The sequence below is a fragment of the Tyto alba genome, unplaced genomic scaffold (genome assembly GCF_018691265.1).
Source record: "Tyto alba isolate M040663 unplaced genomic scaffold, T.alba_DEE_v4.0 Super-Scaffold_33, whole genome shotgun sequence".
NCBI classification, from domain to species: domain Eukaryota; kingdom Metazoa; phylum Chordata; class Aves; order Strigiformes; family Tytonidae; genus Tyto; species Tyto alba.
The window spans coordinates 16,441,928-16,465,035 of NW_024881308.1; the positions used below are offsets into that span (position 1 = coordinate 16,441,928).

Genomic DNA, 23,108 nt, shown 5'->3' on the forward strand with positions numbered 1-23,108 from the left:
AAGAGCAGGAAAGAATGGGTCGCCCCAGATCGTCATTACCTTGCAAATGAACAACACCTTACAAGGACAGAGGGGAAAGAAATAAAACCCAACTTTATTCACCAGGGATGTGAACTGTCTTGGGTGGGAGGCAGCAGCTATTTGAATAGGAGTCTGACAAGTGAGGCTGTGGAAATCCCAAGAAAGGGTCAAACTACAACTTAGCCAAGACACAGCACTAAATACACCCAATTCTTAAAGAGATGTTAAGTAGTGTCAGAGCGCAAAACAAACCCAAGAAATTTCCCTGCCCAGCTCGGCTCACCAGTCACGGGCCACTTCAGCGAGCACCCATGCTAAGCTGGGCACATTAATCCTTGTCACCACTCAACACTTGAGTGTGGGAAACAAACAGTCATTTGTGAGGGAAGGGCACTGAGTAACCATTGTTAAACCCTTGAGTTAAGCCCAGTGCACGGAGAACACGACTTCAGAACAATGAAGATAGCGCGGCCAATTCAGTCAGAAACCGATGGATGCTGAAGTGCTCAGGGCAGCCCACGCCACCTTCACATCTACATGGTGCCCACCCCAGCGGGGCCCAGGGGCTTTCCCACAGGAGAAAGTCACTCTAACAGGTTTCCTGAAGACGTTCATCTTGTTTATTTTTGCTGCCACTCTGTATATTCTGAGGTGTGTCTGCAGCAATGCTAAATCCCACATGACTTGAACAACTCTGATCGTATCTCCTGCAGCCTTAGATTTTCTGGTTAGTTTGGCAGCCTGACCCTATAAGGAGGTGCAGCCCTGCCCAAGCTGACAGCTTTAGAAGTTTCTGAGGAACAGATAAAAAAAGGTGGTACTAGAGGAACAAAAACTTTTCATTAGAAAAATGACTCGCAGAATAAAAGGAAATCGATTTCTTAAATTAAGAAAAAAAAAAAAAAAAGTGTCCTTAAGATACTGGCATGAAATTGCAAACAAATTTTCTTTTAACAAGCAATTACAATGCACAAGTCCCACCAGAAACAGATTCTGATGAAACCACCATCTCTTCTGGGGCAAGGACTGGCTGCCACCAACGCAGGATATAACCTAGGGGAGAAGACATCCTTTCTGCCCAAAGCCTCTCCACGCTGCAGGGAAGGGCACCGCTTGCCTGGCCTGCTTCCAGCACAGCCTGAAGCTCGCCCACAGACGGGGCTGCACGCTGGGCACATGCAGCCCCCTCCTGATCTTTGTGCTCAGCCGGGGTCCAGCCCGACCCAGATCTGGGGCCTGAGGTTTTTTAATAAAAGGACCTGTGTTCAGCGAGCCACCTAGGACAGAAAAACTCAAGTCATGATGGCAAAAAAAAAAAAAAAAAAAAAAAAAAAAAAAATCACAAGGCTCTCTGTGGAGTTGTTCCTAGCTAGGAGGTTTGAGAATCCGTTACTCTGCCGTCTTATTCCCCCAGCTTTGGCACTCTACGTGTGGAACCACGCAGCTTTCCATGCCAAGTCAAGGAGTTACGCTACAGCATGTCCTAGGGATACTCTTACAGTCAAACTGATGAAATCTGATGCTTGAGGCCACTAGTACCCACCTCCAAGCTGCCAGTTTTCTGTCTATTCATTACACTAGGGCTACAAGGAACTGCTCCCCAAAAAACTGAGTTCTCAGATAAATCCCACAGCAAGAACCAGAAGGTAGAGAGCAGCTGGAGCGCTTTGCCTTTGTTGTTTTCACCCAGCACAAGCCTTTTCTGCTTCGCCAGAGTGTGTTCGGGACCCTGCCTCCACTTGTGTTCGTCAGTTGGCTGCAAACACAAGCCACAGTTGATGGCAGGATGTGGGGCTCTCAAAGCCTCCCCAGCTGGGTCGTAGCCAGCAATGTCATCCCCGAGTAGCTACAGACTCTGGAAGGAGGTGCTACCGCAGTGATAACAGAGGAAAGAAGTGTGCAAGAGAGCAGAGAATCGTATTTCTTGTAGCTAGTCCTCCTACAAGGCTCAGGCTTACGGAATGCTTTCAGGGCTGGACGGATGTGTACTCCCACCCTCCCCTCCCAGCAGAGCTCAGAAGCATCTAGTTTTAGAAACTGCTGCTTTTCAGCCCAGTTTTCAGGCTGGGCAGCCCGAGGCCCGGAGGAGCAGGATGGCTCACCCAGGCGCCGAGGCCACGGGCACCGGGGCTGGCTAGAAGGACAATCACTGCAGTCAGATGCTTTTCCTCAGAGACTAGAACTCAGTCATCTTCTTATGCGTGTCTGCTTTCTTCTGCTCCCGCTGCAGACTGGCTTCCTGGGCCTGCAGCTGCCCCAGCTGTTTGTGCGCATTAGCCAGCTTCTCCTCCAGCTGAGCTGTAGCAATGCTGTGCCTGAAAGCAAAAAGCATTACAGCGACGTCATCCTGCGTGATAAGATCAAAGGCTTGTCATCATCCCAGGAGGGTTTGCCCTTCCCTGCGCGATCCTGCTGAAAGCCAGGAAGAACCTGAGGCTCAGCACAATCTGGGCTAGAAAATGTCCTCCCGTGATGCTCAACAGCAGCACTGCAGATGGGCACGAGAAGGAAAGGACTCCAGCACCTTTCCTCAGAGAGCTCCTCTCTTCGTCACAGCCTGAATTCCAGCCAAAGGACCCCAGACACATCTGCCAGTGTCCAAGCTGGCCTGAAGCACACACTGAAGTCTCCCCCCTCCACCTCCCCTTCAGTCTCATCCAGCTGTGTTTCACTTGTTCCTTCTACACCTCTTGTCAAGCCCACCCCTTCCCAGAAGCACCATCCTGCAGTCCCAAACAGCATGCTTTCCTACCGTCCAATGTTGCGTGCCAGGGCCTGCTGGATTCCTCTGATATCCTTCTGCGTTTGTTCAATCTTCTCCATTGTCTGGAAGAGGCGGACACTCAGGGCTTTCTTGGTGCTCTTGCTAGCGTGGTAGATCTCTTTGCTGTTCCTCTCCGGCAGTGCCATCCCTCCAGCCTTCTCCCCACCGCTCTTCCCTCGCAGTTTCTCATTCAAAAAGTCAAACACGTTGTGGGGAGGCTTACGGCTGCCCGCAGGGGATTGTCTGGAGCTGTTTCCCTTCGCTCGGCATTTCCTCGATTTGCCTGGGTCCAGCTTCCCCTGCTTCTTCTTCTGAAGCACCTCAGCACACTGGTCGAGGGATTTCCCTCGAGGAAGTACCACAGCCTGCACCGGCTCCACTCGGCCCTCAGCATTCTTCCCTAACCCTGAAGAGAGACACCAAGCAATTACTGCAAGTGAGGACATCCCCGCTCCGAGTCACCTCCCGCTGACAGTCACAAGCTTAGAACAAGCAACCAGGCTTTCGAGGCACAAAAAGCCATAACTACCACCCAAGTTAAGGGGAGCAGCAAAGGCCACATCGTGGTGGATGCAGATGCTATGACAGGAGCCTTCTACAGCAGAAGATACGTGATAAAAAGCCCGAGGCCATCTGTTAGGCCGGTTTCTATGAAACTAGGTTCAGCCTCACATTCGCAGCTTCTCAAGCCAGCTTCTTCTTAAAACTGGTTTGGTTCCTCTGGGAGAACCAGAGACAAATGCAAGTAGCAGACTGCCCTCCTAAAGCCCCCAAGGCTCAATACAATTTGTGTACTGAGAAGCTAGTTCAGCAGGCTTTGAAGTCTGTGTCTAGAGCCAGGAGATGCTTTAACACAGACATCAGAAGCTTCACAGATCAGTTCCCTTCTACCTAAAGCCTTTGAACATCTCGTACAACAGTTCTCACGGCTTTAATCATGAACTTGACCATGATTCCAAATGCCTCCAATTTTTGCTATTACCATACAGGGCTTGGTGCACACATATGCCTGTACTTCGATTAAGCAAGTTATCCCTTCTTGCCTTCCTGAATCTGCTGGGATTCATCACAGAGCTTGAGCCTTATCTAAGAGGCCCTTCCTTCAGCACAGAAAATTTTTAGCATCACCCAAAATCTTGCTTTCCTTAACTAGCTTTAGGATCCACCGAAGCAGTCAGGCTCTCACAGCACCAGGACCACCTTCTCCCCTTACCTTTTCCAAACTCGTATCCCATCTGAACAAGCAGTTTGGAGCCGATACCACGAGTGTGGGCTTCCCAGCCACCAAAAGAGGAACTGCACGCCGGAGTCCATTCCCCGTTCTCAGGAACTCCCGAATCTATCACTGTGGCACAGAAGAGATGAACCAGTGAAACACAGAAACAAAGCTGCTACACAAAACCTTCATCCGGGGTACCCACACAGCACGAAAACCCCTCACGAGGCAGTACAATATACTTCTCCCTCCCTAGAACCATTTGGCCACTCCTTCAGCTTTACTCAGTTCCTACTGAGCTGTCACCTTTCAGGAACGCCGCATAGCAAGTCACTTAAATGAGAAATCTCACTTGATTTAATGTACATACCATCTCACAGTTACAGGCAGAATCATCCAGATGGTTTTAGGTTTCCTTTCCTTCCTTCTAGGATGGTGATACAGACCGACATACCATCAGAGTAAAATCTGGGACAGTGGCATGTAATACTTGTTCTGTGCCTCCAGCTGATGTCTCTGCTACGAGGCCTCTCTAGGCCACAATGCTAATTTTGTGTTATTAGATTCCAATAATCTCTATTACACTAAATTAAAGAGCTCTAGGACACAACTGGGTCCCTGTGACGTAACTGTGGTGCTAGCACAGGGACAGTGCTGTAATCTCAAAGTCACTTAGGCTCTCTCTGTGTCAGCTTCCAAGACTGAAACAGGGCACGGCGGCTCCTCCGACCTCCTCGAGGCACTGGAGGACCAAACACTCACAGTTCCTGGGGTCTTGTCCTCGTGTGCCATGGAGCTACACAGAGCTCCCAGAGATGAGGAAGTCTCCCGATTCACTTATTAGCTCAACTCAGCCAGCCACATAAGAAACAGGCTGAGAGCTTGGAACTCTGCTTTAAAATATCACACCCTCCTCTTTCATGTGTTGGAAGTTCCCATGGAAACCTCCAACCTTCATTAGCCCAGTAATTTGTATAAAACAAAGATTTTTCCTTTCCAGTTGTAACATAATAGCTAATTACTGTTCTCTATCTTTCAGCAGCATATAAAGCGATTAGCTACTCTTTCATCAGAGGCGAGACACTTATAATGAAAGCTCCAGAAGAGTAATTCAGTAGGTCCCAGAGAAAGGCAGACGTAGATCACGCGTCACTTTCGCTCGCACCGTCCTCACTCCCTCACCTTTAGCGTAACCGGAATCATCAACGCTGTCGTCATCAGACTCGGCAGATTCAGCACCATCTTCACTTCGCAGTGGGGGAATGACACTGTCTCCTTCCACAACAGCTTCTCTGAGCAGCAGGGAATCAAACTTCACAGTGTAGTAACCACTGTCAATGTCTACAGAGGGAAAAGCAAGGAACAAGAGTTCCACTCAGTCCCCAGTATGCAACTGGCAGAGGACTTTCTAAAACAGGGTTAGCTCCAGTGGAACGACACAGGAGAGGGGGAAGGCCCAAGGAACACGTCTTTTAAAAAATTCTGGTTTTTCTTTGTGCTTTAGATTTCTGTCTGGGAGGGAGAAGCACCCACTGCAATGACAAGCAATTTCTGCAATGCCTGTGTTGATACTTAAACGTTTATTTCTAAAAATGAAGAAAGGTGGGCTATTGAGAAATGGAAGAGAAGTTAGATTTTCTCCCCTCAGACCCAATAACAGTGAAAGAAAGATGAAAAGAGAGCCTAAACCCTCACTCTTTCCCAGGTCTCGGGGAAGCCTGTATCAGCCCCTGATGGGCAGGGCCAGCTCCCCTGGCTTTTGTTTAAACCACAGCAGATTGTTGCAATTCTAATCTAATATGCATGCAAATTCCTGCAACACCCGCCTCTTCCCTTTTGGTGCAGTTAACGTAGTAATTTCCTTCCCACGTTCCTGCTCTTACGTCTCCTTTTTGTCTAACACTCTCTTGGTTCCTAGCCTATTCCCAGCCCAAGCCTGACAAAGTTCAGACTGTTTTCTCAGCTATGTCAAGATTTTCAGTTTAAGGACGCAGCTACGCAGTTAATGTTTTTCTACCGTTAACCAAAATAGGTAAGTTTCACATTCACTTCTGCATCAGCCTTTGCTTTCCACACAGAACCCTGGCAAAGCACGCTCAAACAGGACTCACCGGTTATTTTTGCAGTGTACCATATCCCATCGCTGTGTTTCGCCAGGCAGGCTGAGCCCACCTCCAGCGCGCTCAGGTTGGGCTCCTGAAACGGCTGCAGCTCTTCCACAGCAACCACCTGGCCATGCGAAAACCTGCCAGGGAGGGTGGGAGAGGAATTATCTCTACCTCATTTGAGCGGGATTTAAACAAAAACTCCTTCCCTCCTTAAATGCAAACAAGTTGTCAGCAGTAATGAATCTTCACCATTAATTACGGAAGTTTTATCGTATTATTTCAATTACACAAGTTATTCATTTTTCATCGTAAAGATATTATTTATGTCAGGTAACAAAGAATCCATCCCACCCCAGAGAATTAAGCTCTCCTTGCTAGCGACACATCCAGCAGAAAAGTTCACAGGCCCTTTGAGATAAACAGGATCACACAGACTCTAGTCCAACCTCCTGCACCAAGCACAACCAACTTCAAAGACTGATCAGGTTGCTCAAGGCTTTACCTCATTAAATTCTGAAGATCTCCAAAGATGAGATCTCCAAAGGAGAGGCTACAGCCTCTCTGTGCAACTGGCGTGTGTGCACTATCAAGAGACGAGCTTTGGTGTTTTATTTTAAAATACTTAATCGGTTATTAATTTAGCCACTCAATTGATTATATAAAATCTCTGCAACTTCCCCATGGGATTTTCCATTCCGCCTCTGCGTGAGCTAAAGAAAACAGCCAAACTGGTGCCACTGCTTACCAAAACACATTTAAAAACATAAACAAAGGCAAAATTTCATTGGGTAGAAAACCCAAACGTGGTACTTTCAGAGGTTTATCCCTCTGAGAAACAAGGCCCTTAGCTACAGGAAGGACACAGCCCCCTCCCACCCCTTTTGCTTTTTTACCGACAGTTCTCTTTAAATCTGCACTTGTCATCCAAGAAGAACGGGCACGGCTTCAGAGACTTGTGAGTTGGATAGAGATACAGCACTCTGACTCCCGCGCTGCCGTCTTCCAAGTCCTCTGTCCCCACAATCATGGCATTATGGTACTCCAGGGTCCCCCAAGAACTGTAGTAGGGAGCTTTAACCTTCATCCCACTCAACTCCTCCTCCTCCTCTCTGTCAGACTCCTCCTCCTCCTCTTCGCTGTATTTTGATTCGTTTTTGTCATCGGTTTCTTCATCTCTCTTTGATGATATCTCACTGCTGTCAGCTGAAGGCGTCCCATCAGTTCCAAGCTCAGCAATGGCCTCCCTAAAAGCAGCATACTCCTCATCTTGGGCGGAAGAGTCTGGGTTGGCAGCCTGCTCCTGGAGACCTCCTGGGGAAGAGGAGGCATTTGTATCTAAAGTAGCCAGAAGTTTGCTCTTTTTCACAGACACCAGGCTCGATTCGGTCAGTTCTATCAGCTGCTTTAAATCTTCCTGCAGCTTAATCAAGTCCGATTGCTGCGATGGGTCCAGGCCTGCCCCTAAAGCCAGCTCCACTTGCTGCAGCTGGGCATTATAGGTCTGAATGGATGCTTCCAGACTCTCTTCATCCATTATCAGCAAAATAAAGGTGTGTTTAGCAGCACCCTTTCCGGGAACTCAGAACATAGTCAAAGAGTTTACTTAAGATGAGCAACTTTTGGGATAACAAGTCCCTGCCCGCAGTAGGGACCATCTACCCCGACGTCCCGCTTCTTCTCTCAGAAGTAGCCAGGCCGATGCTCCCGCAGCAAACCGGCGATGAAGGAGCCTGAGGGGAGGCCAGGCCCTGCCCTGCCCTGCCTTCCCCCTCCCCGCTGGAGCCCACCGGACCCACGCACCTCCTCCCGGCAACCTGGGCACTCGAGGCACGACCCCTCCGCCACGGAGCCAGCGGCAACTCCCCAGCCTAACTCTGCCCCGACCGCCCCGCTCACCCCTCAGCTCCCCCTTCCCCTACTGCGCCGCCGCCATGACACCCCACCAACTTCCGGCCCCGCCGCACGCCCACTTCCGGCTTCGCTCCCCAACGCGCTACGCCGCTCAGCAGCACGGCTGCCCCCCCTCCCCGCGCCTGCGCACTCGGGGAGGTTCGTGCGTCGCTGAGCTTTCTGGGAGTTGTAGTCCACACGTCCCCTCCAGCACCACCCCCGCCGCGGCACGAGAACTACATTTCCCAGAGAGCCGCGCGCGCGGGGAGGGAGGGGGGGGAATGGCGCAGGCGGCCGGTGCCGAGGGGCAACGTTGAGGAGCTGTGGCGGGAGGTGTTTCTGGTACCTGGCGAGGGGCTGCGGGCTCTGGGCGCTGTCCTCCGCCTTCTGCGCTCGGGGGGACGGTAAGGGGCCGCGGTGGGGGCCCGCAGGGCTGTGGGGCGAGCCTGCGAGGTGCCGCCGGGCCGGGTTCTGGCCCTGGCCCTGGCCCTGGGCCGTGAGGGGGGGGAAATGGCGGGGAGGGTCGGTTTCCCCCTTCTCCCCTGTTAGGCTGTGGCAGGGGAAGCGGGGGGAGGGGGAAGAGTCTCCCGGCTCTAAGGGGAGCGGGTCGGTAGTTGGGCACGTCTGGGATCACTCGCCGACCCCAAAGGGGAGCGGGCCGGGGGGGTTTGTCCCGTAGCCTGCGGCCTCGATGCCTTCTCAGGGGAAAAGCTGGGGGTGAAGGGCCCCCCTGGCTCGGCGGATGAAGCCCCTGCGCTCCGGGGTGCCCTGTTCTCAGGCCGAGTGCTTCAGCCTCGGAAATCCCTTACTGGTCTGGAACGCTGTTGTTTTTTGTTTGTTTGTTTGTTTTTTGTTGTTGTTGTTTTTGTTTTTTGTTTTGCTTGTGTGTTTTTTTTACCCTTAGGCAACATTGTTTCACTTCAAAGTGATTATTTATCTGCTCACTTGCTCAAAGACTCTCCAAAGTCTTTGCCTTGAGGTTCCCTTTGTCTGTATTTAAACAGAAGAGTTGTCTCAATGCTGTGTGAGTCAGCTGTAGTGTTTGGTACCAATCCTTTTTGCATTTTGGAAAATTATTTCTGCCCTGTTTGTGAAAATCCAACAACAAAAAACCTGTGGGCTTTTGCAGGTGTTGGTGTTGCTTTGCCTGATTCTTAGTCTTCTGGTGTTGACTCATGAACTTACCTGTCTTGCCTTCATGGCATTGTAAGATGACAAAACACTTGTATGGTGGATACCATAACAGGAGGTTGCTGCTGGATAAGGCTTAAACCCCCTGCTTATCTTAATTTATGTGCCTTTATGATACATTGCACTCAGTTCAACCATTAAAGGTCCCATGATACTGTTACATGGATGGGGAACAAGAATGAGGGGACTGGCCTGTACATTCTTGCTCAAAATACCAATTCTGTATATTTGTATGGAGTTGACTTAATTTTCTGTGGGTCTTACATGTGCTGCAAAAGATATTCAAGCTCTTCTTTAGCTCTCCTTTAAGCCCCAAAGCAGACAGGGTAGTTTTCAAATGAGGGTTGAGTTTGCAGCGGATGCTGGGCACAACATACAGAAACAGAGGATAAGCTGTTTGGAAAGAAAGTCCCTCACTTGTAGGCGTTTGAAAACTTGATCTTGAGCAACTTGCATGATCTCTCTTGGATCTGTGATTTGTCCTGGGATTGCCTAAATATGAGAGTTACTGATAAAAGAATAATGTCACTTATTTACCTGGTGTTGGGAAAAACCTGCGTTGTGGAATGAGAGACTTCTGTAAATGACCTGTTTGTTAATGATATCCTGGTATTTGTTGCAGGAGCAGGATGTATACTCTGCTGTCCGGGCTCTATAAATACATGTTCCAGAGGGATGAGTACTGCATCTTGATCCTTGGTTTGGACAATGCTGGTAAAACCGTAAGTGCTGTTTATTACTCATTGCGCAGGGCATGTGCAATTTTAAACATCCTGCAAAGATAAAGCTTCTGACAGGTTAATCTTTCTTCGGCTGTATTGTGAGTTATTTTAATGATGTCACGCCAAATAATCAACCTTTCCCTCTTACTTAAATTTAGCATAAGCTTTCAGGGATGTAGCTGAGGCTTTGGTAATCCTGTAATCACCTCTGATCCCTTCTTTCCTTGCTAAAGTAGGGAACAAGAAGAGTGGTTTGTTCCAAGGTTAGGCAATACCTGTTGGAGCAAGATTCTGCAGGAATTAGAAGGCAGGTTTGGGTTAGGATTACCCCAGCCAGTAAAATATTGGAAAGCAAATACTTTTTCTTGTTCCTTTTCAGACCTTCCTTGAACAAACTAAAACTCGATTTAACAAGAACTACAAAGGGATGAGTTTGTCCAAAATCACAACCACTGTAGGCTTAAACAGTAAGTAACTCTGTTCAGAATTTTTTCAGCTTCCCTGCACAGTTAGACCACAGCTGGTTCTTGTTTAAAGTATTTAAGAATTGGCAAGGGCAAAATAATTTCTGGAAGTAGAGATTGTATCTCCCAACTCCCCTTGTCTTTTTGTAAGAGGATAAAATAGGCTTCCTCAGCTTATGAGGAAAAATCGCTGAAGTCTTAAAAAGGCAAGTGTCCCATTTCACTGCTATGCTCAGAGGTTAAGCTAAATTTCACTGGTGTTCATTTGTTGGTCTGATTCTGATAATATTTGCACTGGTATGACTCTGATATTAGTGATCACTCTTTGCAAAGGTATTGTTCTGTTGTTGAAAGTAGCCACTGTATGTGATTTGTTCCTCTAGAAGACTGTCTACCCCAGATTTCTTAGGGGGGTGTACGGGTGGTGATGCTTTAGAGAACACCTTTAGTTTTCATTGCACTGTCTTTTCTTCTTTCCCTCTAGTTGGTACTATTGATGTTGGCAAAACTCGGCTCATGTTCTGGGATCTTGGCGGACAGGAGGAACTGCAGTCTCTTTGGGACAAGGTTGGAGATGTATTTTTTTTTTCTTGTGGAAATGTTTTTGTCTCTTTTAGAATTGAAGCAATATGATCATTTAATAATCATACAGGCTTATTGGTGACCCTAGTACTTAGTGTCAGCACTTTTCCAGAGATTCAACTACATCTGTTCAAGATTAGTGAAGAAAATGATTACTATTTGCATTATTGTTTACAGTCAGCAGTTACCAACCCATATCTGAGGGTTGTGCCAGTAGAGATAAGGTTTTTGGGGGACAGATAAGCTATACAACAGGTGAAGACCTGTTGTATTCGGTAGGCCTGCAAACAGAGCAGGCAGTGCATTCTGTGTGCCACCATTCTTCTCTCCGGACATATACTGTGGAAACAGCTGGCTCTAACTGGTTGATCTCTTCCATGTGTATCAAAATTTTACCAAATTAAAAAAAAATTAGGAAGAAGAACAAATGGTCCTAGTGGATAGATACACTAATATCTCTGTTATCCTTTCAGTATTATGCTGAATCTCACGGAGTGATCTATGTTATTGACTCCACTGATGAGGAGAGGCTCTCAGAATCTAAAAGAGCTTTTGGTGAGTATGCTGTGTTTTACCTGTACTGTGATTTCATGATGTATTGTGGCACAGTTCTCTCGTTCCTATGGTGTCTGTTCCTGTGTCCTTGAAATAAGCTGTGTGGCCTGGTGATGACACATCTGTAGTGCTTTTGAACTTTTTTATTGAAGTCTGTCTTGTCTGTAACAGAGGACTCATTTTTGTTGCCTATAATGACCTCGAATCTCTTTTTGTTCTTATGCTAATGATTTTGAAATTTTTACACCTTATTTTTCACTTATCACCTCATTAATTCTCAGTAATATGTTCATTGGTCAAAATGAAGTTTGAAATTTGATCTGGGAAAAAATTCTGTGAAAAAAATAGCCCTGAAAGGTTGTATCAAATTAAACTGTAATGCAAGGAAGAGCCTCTTGATTCATCCCTGTGTCCAGATAGTCTGTGTCAGGCATTTGTGCAACTTTATCTTCCAGAACTGGCTAAACCTCTGGTTTTGTTTCTGTGCTTTATAGAGAAGATGATTACCAGCGAAGCTCTGGAAGGGGTTCCCATCCTGGTGTTGGCTAACAAGCAGGATGTAGAGGTAAGATTATTGCAGATTTACTTCTTAAATGAGCAAATAAATAAGCCTTGGAAAGGTGAGCTCTGCATTCATGTTAAACTTCTTTAATGTTCCTGGACTGATCCTATGGTGCTTCCCACTGCTGGAAATAATTGCTTTGAATTTAGTTTTGATTTTTTTCTCTTCTCCTCCAGCCCTTTTCCAGTGACATGAATGAGCTTACTGCAGGCACGTCCATATCAGCTTATTTCAACTTTTTCTGTAAACAGAACACACTATGTAGCTATGGGTGGGTTTTTCTTGTACTGTGACTTGGTATCTAGATACTGTTTTTTCCTGTTTATTCAGCGAAAAAATGTTTAGTGCACTTTGTTTATGCTGTTCTGCTACTACCTTGGAACAGCCCAACAAATGTATGTGAAGCAGTATCATCCCTTTCCCATAACCAGATAAGATCTGTTCAATGAAACATTCTGTTTGTCCTAGAGCATTCCGTCAATAACAGTAGTGAATGGCAAGGAATGCTTTTGCTAGTATAATTTGAATTATTTCTAGCATATCCAGAACTGCAACACTCTTGTATTTGTCAAGTGAGTGGGCTCTACAGTGTGACTGTTTAGGTGACGCATCCAGGGCAGTCCTTATCTCCCCTGACATGGAAAAAAGGGAGAAGAATGCCTAAAGCTATCGTGGTATTTTCCATGTTTTCCTCCTTTCCACGTGCTGTGCCTGGAATTCCAGTACTGCAGTTCGAGTGATTAATCTCTAGATGGAGCCAGAGACTTCCAGTAGAATTTGGAGCACTGATCCTGGCAGCTGTGATCAGTATCTGTTTCAAAACACACAAATACCTCCCAGCTTCTTCTCCTGGACTTTACACCTAGTTGGGTGAGTGTAGTTGTGGGAGAGACTTCCATAGAAATCACTTTGGCTTTGAAGGAGGATTTGGTTACACTTCATGTGTATGGCACAACAGGTTTTTTGATGATCATGAGATTATCTAGTCATAGAAATAAAATAAATGTAGTTCCTTGTAAAAGACAGCTTGAGATTGAGACAGAACTCCTGATTTATGATCCTGACTTTGCTGTGATCTCTGGTGTGTGGGGAAATTGGCTGTTTTCCCTTTGAGGAAACCAGAATATTAACTCTCATATTTCCAAGCAACACTACAGCTTTACAGCAGGGAGCAATCTGCACTCTTGCCTTTAGGTCTAGAGAAATATGCAGTGACCTGGAAAGCTGTTCCAATTTTCCTTATGGCTGTATATGCAAATTCTGTTACGGGCACACTGCAGACGCCAACTCTTCTGGCATCCTAGCCAGACTACAGAAAAAAGATTGAACGAGTGGACTTCTTCATACGACAAAAGAGATTTAGTACAGGCTCCCAAGATAAAAACTGGAGGGGGTTCAAGACCAGCCCACAGCTTTAGCGCCTTCATGCAGTTGTAGAACTGTGACAAGAGTTTAGCAGAACTGTGCTGAGTGGAGGTATACCTATTTTCAAGAAATACCTAAATGGTATATTTAGAGTTCTACTCTTAGACTGTGATTTTGGATATGAACACAGAGCAGAGAGATATCAGTGCTATTAACAAAACATTAAAGGGACTATAGCTTATTTTTCAGTAATTATGCAGATTCACTTAAGCAAGATTTAGAAAACTAGAAGGCCTGTTCCGCTGATCTAGCAGAATTGAAGACTTCTGGAGGAAAAGTGAACATTACAGGTTTGTCATTGGTAGAGATTTTTCTGCTCTGGATCTCCAGACATATAATTGTAGTGGGGAATGCTGACCGGCCTCCCTCTGTCATTAATGTGGGTTATGATAAAGGAGGTTAAGTAGTGTCTTAACCTTCTTGGTGTTCGCTGATGAAGATAATTCATGATGATTGCATCTTTAAAGGCCAGCAGAAGACTTGTGGGGAAATACATCACAAGTAGTACATCTGACCTAGATTTTTTTCTTTTATTTTTTTTTTTTTTAAAGTTTACATTCCTCACAATAAGCTAAAAAAAGTTCTGACTCAATGCCTGAAATGCCTGAAATTGCACAAACTGTAAGAATTTTTGGCCCTGATGCTAAATTCCTTGTACAAAAGAATTCCGCTGTTAATAGGCGCTACTACCCTTGGGTAAATTACATCCCTTCAGCACTGCCAAGCACGAGCGGTGTTTGGCCGTATCAGGAGATGTAATACAGTCATAGACTGCAAAACACCAATTCTGATGTTGTGACAATACCGTATATGATTTTTTTTTTTTTTTTTTATACCAGGAGAATACTCTGTGTTTAGCAGGAGCTTCAAAACGGGATCATTTCATAAATAATTAAAAGACTGGTTCAAATGTGTGTTGTGGGAGGGAGTTTATTTGGGGTTTTAAAGGAGCTATTGCTTATTGCTTTGTAGAGGAATTGAGTGTCTAATATGCACTCATTCATGTAGACTCCCTTTCAAGTCAGAATACCAATTCTGAAAATATTGGGTAGTTTGGCTTACCTACTGTTTACTGCAGAAACTGCAAAATGAGAACTTATTTGTCATTTTGTTGTGAGTGCGGTTGTTTAAAGATTTATAAAAGCTATATATTGGAGTTGTACAATGAATTGTTAAAACTTGAGGATAGAATGGCTCATTTTGGAACACTATGAAGAGTACTGGAAAAACTGAACTGAACAAATAGCATGTAAGAATAACGGGGTGTTATATGATGTCTCTGGGAGGAAGTTATGCCTTTCTAATCTTAAGACAAATTTTGGAAATTTTAATTTGAAATCTCCAGAATGTTGAAAAGCTTCCTCATGTTTTTGGAAAATGAGAGGAGTCATGGTGAGTAGCAGCAGCAGCATATATTTGAAGATTCATAGTGTTATGTTTTTCTAGACAGTGGTTAGAAAACAGGTCTTCTGTATGACAGCCATTCTAACTTAAGAAATACCACAGCTTCCCTGTAAAATTAGTTTTAATTTAAATAAGCTTGTAAAAAAAAAAAGATAGCACAGAACATAGGTTGAGTAGGCTTTTTATTAAATAGTTTTACTTAGGGTGTCCACCTTTCTGGTTTAGTTCCATTCTGCCGATGGATTACTCTCGAGATGGCTGAAGAGCCTGTACTTCAGGTTTCATCCTGATAGCAACCCAAGCAGCAGCATTGTCTTTCCTACAGTGGATTTGGCAAATAGATAAAGACTCTACAATGCAACCTTTTTTTCTTTTTCTGAAGTGACTCCAGAAACGGAGCCTTTCTTCTTAATTTACTTCTAGGTGTACCGTTCCTGAGTCTTAATTTGGGGAGTGCTGTCTTGAACCCTTCCTTCAAGGAATTTGGTTGTGCAGGCAAGTCAGTCCCGGCGAGACTGTGCCTTGAAGAGCCTTCATGAAAAGATGGTTTACAGTGCATTCTTTTGGGGAAGTTGAGATAGAAATATGATTTGTCAAGTTGTGCGAGTTTCCTCTGAAATGTATGGTAGATAACATCACTCCAGAAAGGTCATCTGTGGATTTTATTATTGTAATGGTACACTGTTTATGTGATCACAAAGCCAGCTTCCCTAGTTTGCTCTTGGTTTATGTGGTTTCAGTTGAGAAGCAAAACACATCTGTAAACAAATATTTTGTAACGTAGACAGGGAGGTGGAAAAGAGAGGAACTTAGAAGCCGCAGCTGACATTTTCTCCTGAGCATGAGGAGTGCAAATGCTCCTTCCTGAAGTGATGGGTGATCTGCCTCATCTTCTGCTGCAAGACAAGATTCCAGTTCGTGGCTTCCCCTTGAGCACTAAAACAGGCTTCTTTGAATTGATCGCTCTGGTGCTCACCGCTCTGCTGCATTACCATACTTTATGCCAAGGGGAAAAGGCCGTTCCTCAAAACAGGTGTAGTGTTGTGATGCAGAGACATCCTGCTATGAACAGTGTAAATGGGGCAAAGCCTCCTCAGAAGCAAAACTCCTGCTGCTGCAGATTTCTGTGGAGAGCAATGGCCGGACAGCTTTGTAGGAGTTAGGGCAAGCCACAATCGTACCAGAGCGTGAGAAAGGGAAGCGATTATAACGGCTACAGCAGTTATAAACTGCACTGGGAAAAGGGGACTTGGGAAAGGCCTCGGGGCTGGCCAAGGCAAAGGAGGTGGATTCTCTGTGCCGCTGGATGCGTGCAGGTGTACTACTCTGCAGTGGTTCTGGGGAAGTCGGTTGCCTGATGGCTTTGTGCAGGTCTGTGCAAGCAGAGATAAAGGGCAGTGTGGCTGCGCTCTGCGCTGTGATTTCCCACCTTGAACACATTCTCTCAGACTTATTGTAAAAAGATTTAAGAATAGATCATAATTCAGAAAAGGAGAAATTATTATAGTATGATATTAAACTGTGATAAGCTTAAAGTATATTTCAAGAAATATTTGCTCAGTTTCAGCTGCCTTGGGGTTTAACCCTCCTGCTGCCAAGTCTCATTTACTGAAAAAAAATAGTGACATGAAAAACAGCTCAAATTATTGACATGCAGCTTTTCTTCCTTCCCAGCTGTTGGGTAATTGACTTGTCTAGAGCTTTGGCTTAAATCAAGGGGCAGTTGGACCTGCCTTTCTTATCTGGCTGTGAACATCATACCAAAACTAAAGTAGCATCTTTTACAAACTTGTAGAGAATGGTTGTTTGGTAGTAAGCTCTTCCCCCTCTTCCAGACCTACTGGTATGAATTCCAACTCCCAAGTTCAGTCTGACTCCCTCTAAAGTTAGTATTTGGTTTGTTTGTTTTGTTTTGTTTTTTTAATTTATTTAACTATTTATTGTGTGGATGACAGCTCATCTTTATGAATTGTAGCTTTTTAATTTGGCAGAAATCCTGAAGTAAGTTGTTGGGGCTTTGGTACAATGAAGTAAGTAACATTTCTGGATACAGTTTCCAGCTCTTTGATTGAAACTGCAAGTTTGAAATGCAGTTTAGGTCATAAGAAAGTACAGTCATCCCAAGTTGCACAACCAATGGATTCTAGGCCCTTTACAGTGGAAAATCACAAGTCTGGATTCAAGGGCACTGGGTGAATAGGATATCGTTAAACTCTTCTCAAGCCATTTCTTAAGAACGTTTCTTATAAATAAGCACTGAAACCTGCCTGTTTGTCACATGGTCATCCCCACAGTAGTTTCCCGTATTTAATTTATCCAGAACCAGTATTTTGCAAAATGGATAGCTGATATCATTAATTTCCATCTTTTTGCTAAGTTAAGGCCCAGACTTGTAGAAGACTGAATTCCTGTTTGCAGATAGTCTGTTCTTTCAAAGTGGACATACACTTGGACTAATCCTCAAGACTCACAAGGGTCCGATCTGGTATTTGAGTAAAAACTTGCCCAAAACATGTATTTGAGCCTCACTGAAGGTTCAGAAGAAGGCTGCAGACAGAGGAAGAAAGCAGGGCTTGTGGCCAGCTGAAGTGCTTATTAAATGGCTTATCCAAGGCTTCCAAGGAAAAAGTGAGCACCAAGATCAGAAGAGGGTTTAAAGGCTGGTGATTTTTCTTGTACTTGCTTCCTGTGTTCAGGGAGGAAGATGCAAGTCTAGACTTCAGTAGGGCAGGTTTACTTTTGTTGTGTTTGTAACTCTAAGAATAAAGTCTTTGTGCTAACACAGTGATTTATGTCAGGAGAGTAATTCACTGGTTTATTGGGGGGAGCTTATGCGTTTGTGGATTTTAAAACCACTTCTCAGCAATTTCCTTGCAGCCTTACAGAAATGCAAGACCTGATGGTGATAGAGAACAGTGATACCAGACATCAGAAAATGTGCTGCATTCAGTGTTGTCAGCATTTTCTTCTGCATGCAAAATGCAAACTAACAAGTCCAGAGTGGTCATGTCAAGGAATGTTCTGGGAACTTGGGAAAAATCATATCTGAGTGATTTTTCTGAGAGTGCACACGTAGGGAGACTTGATCCAGGCCATTGGCAAAGAGTCAGCTATAGGAACTGACTTGTCTGGGATTCTGGCAGGTACACCGTTTCAAAAGGTGTTTCAAGGAGGTGTGCTCTTGTAGTGTTTTGGTCGACAGACCTTGTGTGTGGTGCTTGGGGCAGGTTGGAAGGTGTATCCCAAGGATGTGCAGGTTGTGCTTGTTGTCATTACTCTATTTGTGTAGAAGCGTACATCTCGAGGATCAGGGAGGTGCGGCAGTGTGCGTATGCTCTCTGGAAAGAGCATTCTATTTGGTGAAAAAAGAATATGTTCCTTTTTTTTTTTTTTTGGAATGTAAAGAAGTTAATTTGCTGTGTTAGTGGGTGTTAACCTAACAGCATCATGCCCTCCGGACTGAAGCAGAACAGTGGCTGTGGTAGGATTCATTTGGAAGAAGGTCACCATCTCTGGTAGCATAGAAAGCAAGCTCTTCTTTGGTTTCCCTTGCAGACTTGTCTGTCAATACCTGACATCAAGACAGCGTTCAGTGATTGCATTAACAAAATTGGGAAGAGAGACTGCCTGACACAAGCTTGCTCTGCTCTTACTGGGTAAGTGTGGGGATGGATGGTGTTTTGGGTAACTGAGCAGCTGCAGGGGGTCACACAAGCGGAGCAATACTACAGGGTTGAATAACCCCTGAAAGGGAGCTGCGCGTGAACCTTGGACTTGCATCAGGTCAGTAACTTCATCTACAAATCCCACCTGTGAAAGACAATGAAAATGTTCTGCTGGCTGTGAGCAGCAGGACTCGGAAGCATATGGAGCTGTTAATTCTTGTCCTTTATCATTCCTTCTCTGTACTCAATAACCTTTGCAGTTGTTGGCTTGCTGCAGCTCCTGGCTTTTACATAAGAAGTCAGTTGAAAATATAGCTGTTTATGACACTGCCAGAGAAATAAGTGGTGGTCCCATTGTTGGTGGTGTAATTATGCTCTTGCTTTCATATTTTTTTGCATGCAAATGAGCTTTGTTATGTAGGTAATAGAACAATCTCCAAGAGAGTTCTTACACTAGGGATGCCTGTGGTTTAGGATACAATGAATAGAACAGACCAAAACTTGGGAGACTGTGGTTCTTCTTCAGGCCTACACAGCTGCGCACCACACAGCTGCACGCTGTGACCTTGACCAACCCACCCGATTCTTGATATCTTGGCATCACTACTGCACATTGGATCTTGCAATACTTTGGTTACACTTTCAGTTCTTTGAGTGAAAAGCGCTATTTGGCATAAGTCAAAAGTACTGTTCCAGATGGCTACAAGTGTTTCTGTCTGAATTACTGTCTGGACTGAATCCAGAGCTTTGAGATTTATTCCTTTTTAAGTCTAGCAATAAATCTGTATTATTATACAACTTGCTGCAAAGGATAAGGAAAGCTTCTTAAACCATGAGAAAAATCTGTTGTCTGCACTGCTAAGAATCAAATGCCATTAAGCAGATGAATGACCACAAGAACAATGGTTAAGCAGTAACTGGAAGAGAAGTATTAAATAATAGTCTTATGAAATGCAACCTTTGCAATTGTGGGTTTTGCTCAAACACTTCTAGTTTTGATCTGTGTGGAATTTCCTTTCAAAATTTCAGTTTGAGTTTGCACTAAAAAAAAAAAAAAAAAAAAATTGTGGAAGTCCTGTCTGGGAAGCTGTGCAGACCCCAGTGAGTTGGTGACTTGCTTGGCAGCCCCAGCCCTGATGATTACAGAAAGTTGGAGTCACAGTTGGAAGATCTGATACAGCTAGCCTGAGACTTGGAGCAAAACAACCTCAAACCAGATGTAAAGTGATTTGATGCTTGTTAATCCCATAATCCCAAGGTTTCCACAGAGTTGATGACTAACTGAATTGGATGTAGACTTGTACAGACACCAGAAAACTAAAGGATGGCGTTTACATACCACGTTAAAAGAAATCAGATCTCCATTGTTTGCATATATGAGAAACTAATGTAGTAATGCCAATAAGTAACTGCAGGGCAGAACCCTTCGCTTGCTCTTGTAAAGGCTCAGTTAGGAACAACATGAGCCATGTTTTTGCTCTTGGTTGGTTGTTGGGGGTTTTTTTTGTTGTTTGTTTTTTGTTGTTTTTTTTTTTAAAAAAAACCTTGTCTACTTATTTCCTTAGCAAAGGAGTTAACGAGGGAATTGAATGGATGGTGAAGTGCGTGGTGAGGAATATTCACCGGCCTCCAAGAAAGAAGGACATCACGTAAGAAATTCAAGTCAGCGAGGGAATGGACATCTCTTTCCACACAGTTTTGTGTTCCCTTTACAGAAGGTGGTCCACTGGATTCCTATTACACCTGATTCTTTCCTGAGTTTGGAGACAAACATTCTCTTTCTGCGTCTAAAAAACTTGAGCAAAGGATTCCAACTGGGTTGGGGGTGGGAATCTTTTACATTAAGTATTAAGCCGTTGGCCTGAGAGCATAGACCAAGTGGCAATCTACACTTTGTTGCAGATGCAGAGGACTTAATTTTCTACTGTATTACTTTGTGATTCTTGGTTTGTTAGTCTAACAGGCTAGAGGCCAGTGACATGAAGGAACTCCTGAAGGAACTGTGTAAGTGAATATGAAAGGGGAGGGAGAGCCTGGGAAATGGCTGTCCCTTCTAACTGAGAAGATACCTTGCTGCTCCAGCCCCATGGTTGCTGTAGGTGGTATTACTGGCCCTGTTATGCTGCTGTTTGTGTAATGGGGAGGGACACCCTTGATTATAGCTCAGTTTTCAGTTGGCACGTTGATTCGTAACTTTTACTTGTGATAAGTGCAGATATGGAAGCCAGCAACTGCACAATAAGTACACTGTTTAAAATGGGTGTTCTTAATAGGATGCGAACTCCAGAAGCACTGCCTTGCTTGGACTGCCAGTCTCTCTGTTGTGCATTCTTTTTAATCATAAGAATAATGGGTATCTTCTGTAACTGGAATGAATTGAGGCCCTATCTGTGATCTTTCTAGGCCAAAAGCTGAACCTCTAGGCAGGGAGAAATCAGTATGCAATAAAGCTTCCTACTTCTTTGAACTTCACTTGCTGAAACAACTGATGTTTGGAAATCATGGTACTTGGGGCTCTAGTTTGTTGAAATGCAAGAAAGAAGAACATGAAGGCAGCTCACAAAGTCAAATAGCACTCACTTCTTAACGTAGCCCACCCAGCTAGTAGTTCTGCTGACATATCACTAACATTTTTCTGAGTATCTCTTACATGTATTTTACAGTGGTTTGGCAGTGGGTGTTGCTCTTTGCATGTTTTAGTTACTCCTGGAACTGGAGACCATTTTGTGCTGTTTGCTCACATTACAAAGGGGACATTATTCAAGCTCTGTTTGAGCAAGTTTGACAGTAGTATTTGTTTAAAGATGTTATTTGGCATTTGTCAAATAACTTTCAGCTAAATTTTCTGTGCGTAAATCATTGCAGACTTTTTTTTTTTTACAAGAGAACATAATTCATTCCATCACATTGGGTCAAAGCAGGAGGGCAGTGGTGCACATGGAGTCGGTGGAAATAATTGCGTACTGGAAAGCAGAATCTTGCTTCTCAGTAACGTGGGATAGGAGAAGGCTGCACAAACTGTCAGATAAGGTATCAAACCCCTTTCAATTATGTGCTGTTGTTAGAAGAGGCGGTATAACACAGTATTGCGTTTGGATTTGAATGGTGCCAATGTCAACACCCTATTCCAGAAGAATTAAACTGCAGTAGATGTAACTCAGACACAGATTTCATGAGGCTCCTGCGGACCTAGTGACCCATCTCAGGTTTCTTATTCACTTTGTGAACACAGAGGAACCCTGGAAGGTCACTCACCTACTGTAGGAAGTGGCACTTGAGGTGCTGCATGTGACGTGGGGTTGAGAGTTGCAAGTGTACAAACATATTGGATACCCAATGGCCATGGATTATGAGGGAAATCTCTCCCACTTGGCTGTCTCTGAAAGTATTTTCAAGGTATCTCTGCTCCTGACTCTTGTTTCGGTTGGCAGAGTTGGTGCTAACAATTAAGCTGCAGATGTAGAACAGTGACTGGTGGACAAAAGTGCCCTGCTGAGAGACAGAACACTTTAGTCAAGTAACTTGAAATATCTGCTTAATGGGACACCAGGGGTTTTCCAAGCTTTCCACATACTCAGATCTGTCCCTATTCCCTAGGAGACTAGGGAGGAAAAAACAATTTTGAGCTTGAGGCCATAGCTGTTCTCACAAGGGTCTAGACACAAAGACTGCTTTGTGGCACGAATCGGCAGGAGGTCTTAAATTAAAGCAAACGTTTTGACTTTAGAATTCCAAGTTCTCAAGAGGGGGAGAATCTTTCACCCAGAAAGATGCATCAGCTGCCATGTTTAAGTATGAACATGCTGTGATGCCCACAAAAAAGCAGGGAGGATTTCTCTGAAACTGGCAGTGAAAAGTTCAATCGTTCAGAGTGCTTTCTGAGAGCAGTAACAGCAGTTACTTGGGGTACACAGAGGCAGCTGCGTGGCTCCCAAAGTCTGTTTTGGGCAAGAGCTTTGCAGCCAGGTTTTTTCACCATTAGAAGTAAAGTGCACCCACCTGATATTATTGAAAGATTTCCTGAGTGCTGGGGAAGCCCAGCAGGTAAACAGTCGGGATGGTTGTTGAATTGCTTTGGTGTGTTCTCCATGCTGCAGCATGACTGCAGTGAAGAAATTCAGCTTGATCTGCTGACGGGGCCAAGATAAAGATCTTGCTTTGCAAACACAACCTGGACTTGGATCTCGCTGAGCATGCACCACGTGCAGTTATATGAAGCACAAAGACAATGTTGTGCTGCTAAACCAGCTGGGGTTTTCGGTTGCATCTTGCTCTATATGGTCATAAATAGCCGCACCAGGACACCGGCTTCCACCTTCAGCTGGTTTTGTTGCAGCTTCAGTCTCTATAAACCGGTCTGTTCTGCTAAGGACGTGGAATATGACCAAACTGACATGGAAGAGCATTCTGAACAGGGGTGGCAGTCGGTGCATAAACTACTTAAAAAAAAAAAAAAAAAATAAAATTCCACTGGGATAGTCTGAGATGATACACTGGTAGCTGATAACTCTTTCATGCTTTGATCAGTAATTTAATCAA

General features: G+C 44.7%; 2 protein-coding genes across 3 annotated transcripts; one reads left to right on the forward strand and one right to left on the reverse strand.

Moving 5' to 3' along the window:
* Window positions 1-69: 69 nt before the first annotated feature.
* ZGPAT (zinc finger CCCH-type and G-patch domain containing) lies at window positions 70-7,989 on the reverse strand. Its single transcript, XM_033001183.2, has 6 exons — window positions 7,003-7,989; window positions 6,113-6,246; window positions 5,184-5,342; window positions 3,999-4,130; window positions 2,774-3,191; window positions 70-2,336 (listed from the first exon to the last, which is right to left on the reverse strand). The coding sequence occupies exons 1-6, from the start codon at window positions 7,641-7,643 to the stop codon at window positions 2,198-2,200; spliced, it is 1,623 nt and encodes a 540-aa protein (XP_032857074.2). The 5' UTR covers window positions 7,644-7,989; the 3' UTR covers window positions 70-2,197.
* A 289-nt stretch (window positions 7,990-8,278) lies between these two features.
* ARFRP1 (ADP ribosylation factor related protein 1) lies at window positions 8,279-21,041 on the forward strand. Of its 2 annotated transcripts, none has more exons than XM_042801225.1 (8): window positions 8,279-8,341; window positions 9,813-9,912; window positions 10,292-10,379; window positions 10,861-10,943; window positions 11,432-11,513; window positions 12,008-12,078; window positions 18,460-18,560; window positions 20,135-21,041. In XM_042801225.1, the coding sequence occupies exons 2-8, from the start codon at window positions 9,820-9,822 to the stop codon at window positions 20,220-20,222; spliced, it is 606 nt and encodes a 201-aa protein (XP_042657159.1). In that variant the 5' UTR covers window positions 8,279-8,341; window positions 9,813-9,819; the 3' UTR covers window positions 20,223-21,041. The 2 variants fall into 2 exon arrangements, with proteins under 2 accessions (XP_042657159.1, XP_042657158.1); XM_042801224.1 differs by having other exon boundaries at window positions 8,280-8,403.
* The last annotated feature ends 2,067 nt before the right edge of the window (window positions 21,042-23,108 follow it).

Bases quoted from the DNA above. Each gene is read 5' to 3' on its own strand.
- ZGPAT (XM_033001183.2), bottom strand. From the start codon at position 7,643: ATGGATGAAGAGAGTCTGGAAGCATCCATTCAGACCTATAATGCCCAG. The intron at 3,192-3,998 runs GTAAGGGGAGAA...GTCTCTCTTCAG, and splicing joins GGGATACGAGTTTGGAAAAG to GGTTAGGGAAGAATGCTGAG. The intron at 2,337-2,773 runs GTAGGAAAGCAT...TTTTGCTTTCAG, and splicing joins CTGGCACGCAACATTGGACG to GCACAGCATTGCTACAGCTC.
- ARFRP1 (XM_042801225.1), top strand. From the start codon at position 9,820: ATGTATACTCTGCTGTCCGGGCTCTATAAATACATGTTCCAGAGGGAT. The intron at 9,913-10,291 runs GTAAGTGCTGTT...GTTCCTTTTCAG, and splicing joins TGGACAATGCTGGTAAAACC to ACCTTCCTTGAACAAACTAA. The intron at 10,380-10,860 runs GTAAGTAACTCT...CTTTCCCTCTAG, and splicing joins AACCACTGTAGGCTTAAACA to TTGGTACTATTGATGTTGGC.